Source organism: Daphnia carinata, chromosome 6 (genome assembly GCF_022539665.2).
Source record: "Daphnia carinata strain CSIRO-1 chromosome 6, CSIRO_AGI_Dcar_HiC_V3, whole genome shotgun sequence".
NCBI classification, from domain to species: domain Eukaryota; kingdom Metazoa; phylum Arthropoda; class Branchiopoda; order Diplostraca; family Daphniidae; genus Daphnia; species Daphnia carinata.
The window spans coordinates 5,862,347-5,867,277 of record NC_081336.1 but is presented as its reverse complement, the minus strand read 5'-3'; the positions used below and the strand labels follow the sequence as shown (position 1 = coordinate 5,867,277).

At 41.8% G+C, this 4,931-nt stretch overlaps 1 protein-coding gene across 1 annotated transcript in view; it reads left to right on the top strand.

The window, feature by feature from the left end:
* Window positions 1–2,406, top strand: part of LOC130702488 (uncharacterized protein K02A2.6-like) — a 4,257-nt gene extending 1,851 nt beyond the window's left edge. Inside the window, exon 1 of the mRNA XM_057524155.1 lies at window positions 1–2,406. This exon is cut by the window's left edge and continues 1,851 nt beyond it. Within this exon, the coding sequence (XP_057380138.1) occupies window positions 1–2,406 (2,406 nt within the window).
* Window positions 2,407–4,931: the final 2,525 nt, after the last annotated feature.

Below are 4,931 nucleotides of genomic sequence, written 5' to 3'. Positions count from 1 at the left end.
ATATACTTTGACGATTTTTTTGTGTGGGGGGAAACCCTCGAAGAACATAATTCCAGACTGGAGTCACTGTTCGAACGCTGTGCGAAAGTCAGTTTGAAACTAAATATGGATAAGTGTAAGTTCCTTCAACCAGAAATCAAGTACATTGGTCACATAATCGGCAACAAAGTCCTGAAACCGGATCCTGAAAAAGTGGCCGCTATAACGTCTTTCAAACAGCCTGAAAATAAACAAGATATTCAGCGATTTCTGGGGATGGTCAATTACTTGGCTAAATTCTGTGATACACTCTCTGAAAGAATGTCTCCCCTACGAGTGTTACTCAAAGCGGACACGGAGTGGCAGTGGGACGCCAATACTGACAGAGTGTTCGAGAGTATTAAAAGTTCGGTGTCTAAATTACCAGTTCTACGCTTGTTCGACTCATCTCTCCCGGTGGTTTTGTCCGTTGATGCCTCTCCAATAGGTGTTGGGGCGGTGCTTATGCAAAGGGGCCAGCCGATAGAGTTTGCATCCAGAACTCTTACTGACACTCAGCAGAGATACGCCCAGATAGAGAAGGAGCTGTTGGCTGTGCAGTTTGGACTACAACATTTTCATCAATATGTCTACGGTCAGACAGTTTCAGTCGAAACGGATCACAAGCCGTTAATCGGCATTCATCACAAGCCGATAGCATCGTGCAGTCCTCGTATTCAGCGAATGAGACTATTAATGCAAATATATGATTTTGAATTAGTGTATAAACCTGGGAAAGATCTACACGTGGCAGACGCTCTCAGCAGAGCACCGGAGACACGGCAATATGTGGAGGATCCCGCTCAACGCAGTGACGAGTGCGTAAATATGGTAGTCTTGTCCTTAGCAGTGACACCAACTTCTCAGGAAAAGTTTGTAGCAGCAACAGCAGCCGATCCAACTCTAATTATGGTAGCAGGTTTAGTTCGCAAAGGTTGGCCAGAACACAAGAAGAATTGTCATCCCGCGGCTAAACCATTCTGGTTACATCGCAGTGATTTAAGTGAGTATGGAGGTCTCCTCCTTAAAGGGGAACAAGTCGTTGTACCAGTGGCTCTCCAACCAGAAGTTTTACGACAGATACACGAAGGGCATCTAGGAATATCTAAGTGCATTGAACGAGCGAAGCTAACGGTGTATTGGCCAAACTACGTTGACCAAATAACAAACATGGTCGAAGCCTGTAACATGTGTCAAGACCATAGACATCAGAACTCTAATCAGCCGTGCTTCCCTGTCGCAATTCCCGATTATGCCTTTCAGAAAGTGGCGACAGACCTCTATGAAATAGCGGGAGTTCATTATCTTCTAGTGATAGATTATTATAGCAGGTGGCCGTGCGCAGCTCAGTTACGGGGAATTACTAGTGCATCGGTGGTGGAAGAACTCAAACGTATCTTCGTTGACTTTGGCTTTCCTGAACAACTTGTCTCAGACAATGGAAAACAGTTTGATTCGTCAGAGTTCCGTCGATTTTGCAACCGTTATGACATCCGCTTAACAACATCCAGCCCGGAGTATCCAAAATCAAACGGCTTGGCGGAAAGGACAGTGCAGACTGTTAAAGAATCTTTCATAAAATCAAAAGGCGAGGGCAAAACCCTCCTCGATGTACTACAAGTCCTTCGGTCCACACCAGTAGGCAACGGGTTGCCAACTCCAGCAGTGTTACTCCAAAAGCGCAATCTTCGTGGCGGATTGTTGTTCACTAAACGAGCTCTGACGTTCAAGGAAGTCGATGAGCAAGCCGTGAAAGCCCTACTCCAACGCCGCCAAGCAAATCAAGCGTTTAGTTCGTCAATGCAGACAAAGGCCCTCCCCGTTCTGACAGTAGGCACCCCCGTTCGGGTACGGGTCTCAAAAAAGTGGATTGAAGGCGTGGTGAAGTCAGTGTGCCCGCAACCGAACTCATACATCGTGAACACCAATTGTGGTCGTCTATTCAGGCGAAATAGGCAGGCGATAAATGTAAACAAAGCGGCCCTGAGCCAGTTTAAAAAACCGACATCTGTGGGGATCGAAGATGCTCAACGGCCTCGTCCAGTTAACACACCTAGAGTGATCAGAACATCGGCACCCTTTCTCAGAGAATGGAACTCAACAGTTGTAGATCCCAATGCAACTACATCCACAAACCGCAATGTCACTCAGGAGCAACACCAAGCGGTTGAGAATCTGAACAGCCCGGAGGACTCCAGGGAAGCGTTCCATGGGTTTGAACCAGCAGCCCAGAGTTCTTCCCCTACTAGAGGCTCCGCAAGACGCTCAAATTCAATGGAAGCAAGAGTCTCAGTCCAGGATCAACAACGCCCAAATAGACCTCGCTCGGTGTGTTCGGGGGATGAGAGAGTGACCCGTTCCGGTCTTAGATATGGAATCAACAAATAGCCCTAATAGTAATTCAATACGGGCAAGAATCAAGTTAATCTTTATCCCAGACTAGCGCTCCACCAAGTGATATTGTCAACACTCACTGTATGTCTATTAACTCAGATTGTATTGTTTTGTTTTGTTCCTTGTTCATTAATAAAGAAAGGGAGATGTTGTATAGTCAGCTGACACTGACTAGTTGTCCGGTAGAGGGCTTGAACAATACAATCAGTCTCAACCAGAACGTAGAGCAGTGCAGACTCAATTACTACACTGGCGTTTGATTTTTTCTGGGGGAACCAATCCAAATGAAGAGTGTCTTTTGCAATAAAATCCTAAGGTGGAAGAGCTGAGCTGAAATTTCTCTGCAGCTTTTCTTATTGAAGAGAGACCTCCAAGAACCTCGCAAACTGCCTTGTGCAATGCTTCTTCAGTGGGCGGTGGTTTTTCACTTTTTCTTTTGTAGTTCCGTGGCATCTGTGATAGAAAACTATTAACATTATGCTACAATATACCATTTGTTTTCAACTTAAACTACTTACGTTGGTGTTTATGCTTACGTGGCCAATCATGAAACTCTTCGTCAAAGTTCTATACAACCTTACATTTGAGAAATTTAGCAATTTCAGTTTTAATGTATCTTCTGGTAAGTAAGACAACAACCTAGAATAAATATGATCCTAAATAATAAACACAATTTGTGAAAATATCAATGATAAGTTCTTGCTAGGTGAGTAAATTTGATCAAACTCACTCATATAGCGTAATGTTACATTAGTGAAACTACAGTCTTATCCACAAATGTTTAGGAAGTTATTAGAAAACAAATTATCAATTATACCTGTACGTAAGTTGAGTGTTGCGACAATGTGGTTCACCACAAATCAATGAGTGACTAAAACTTTCACACAGCAGACGCCGCCATGACATGACAGATCAGAGAGAACCATTGAAAAAATTGATATTACCAAATTATCGATTCTGCGTTGGCTCCGCCTCCTCCTATGTTTTCCTTATCAATAAAATGAAACTTTTCAGATATAATAAAAGTTTTTTATTTTACGTAACATCTTATTAAGACTACATTTAAATTGTTCGGTAATTTAGTAGGAAAGAGCAGAAAATTTTTTTAAATTTTAATACAACACAATCCACCTCTTTTGACCGCGTCCAAAGTGGTACAGGTGTCCGTACAAAGTCACACCGATTTCGTCAAAAATCACCAAAAAATAAAAATGGTAATAAATTCTAAAAAAATTATATTACATCTTTGAAAAAAAATAAGGGGGTAGCGGACACATTGTAAATTCTGTTTTAACAAATTTTATTAATTTCGCGTAAGTAGGGTGGTACATAATGGGGTAAAACCGAAACTGTACAAGATGGGTCCGGTCTCCCCTATGGTTATAAATAGTTCGAATACGACTTGCCACGCCTATGTGACGCAGGATCAACTAAAAACCACGCTTGAAGCGGTAATCACCCAAGATCAATTGAAGACAGTGATTACGGGAGTTAAGAGTGATATTCCGTCAGGATTTACGAGGATGAAGAAAATGCATACAGGGATCTACAAATAGCACACAGAAAAAATTTCCGATTTTTCAAGATCAAGGCAGAAGATTTTATCAGCAATCGGACCAGACAGAAGAACGAGATTATCTTAAGAGGTGATATCAAAATCTTTATTCAAGAAACTCTCAGGGAAATGTCTGATGTTATACATGTCAAAAGGCGGGACATACGGCTCGAAATTGTCCCAAGTTTGAGAAAAAATGCCATACTTGTGGGGAATCTGGACATTTCGCTCGACAGTCAGAATCAAAATAATTCCAGTTTGAATACACCATATCCTAGTATATCTGATACAAAAAACTAAATATTCCGATGACTCATGGAAAGAGTAATGTAGCCGTCACATGTACTCTTCCTCTGCTAGACCACACTTTGAATCTGGTTTTTAAAGAAGTGGATTGCCATGGTAATCGGGCTAGAGTCGTCATTGATACGTGTGCGGGTATATCTGTGATCTCTCATGAATTTCATCGTCAACTGTTTTCGGGAAGCGTAAAGAAGTGGTATGGGCCTAGCATTTTGACGGCGGATGGGAAGTCTATGATTACAAGCGGGGCTCTTAAAATGGAAATAAGAATTGATGGGCACCTAATTTCTGTCCGAGTGGCATTTTATACATGAATGGATTTGTTTTACTCTTGAGAAATGATACACTACGTTTACTAGTCTGTTGTACAAGTCTGTTGAAGTCGTCTGTTCGGAAGGATGTAAGGCGCTATTTAGGATTGGAGGGGATGCTTCCGAATCTGGGAAAAGGGATCTAATAATCAGTCAGGAATCACATTCTATTCCACCACTTTGATTTATTTCACTTTTTTTTCGACTCCTCTTGGAAAGAATCACTTAGAAATCACTGAATGATTGAACCCTCTAATAAAATTATGGCTGATAAGGGGATCTTAGTAGGTCACGCTTTATTACCAAGAGTGGGCAAAATTGATACAATTCTTTTAATAAACTTACAAATG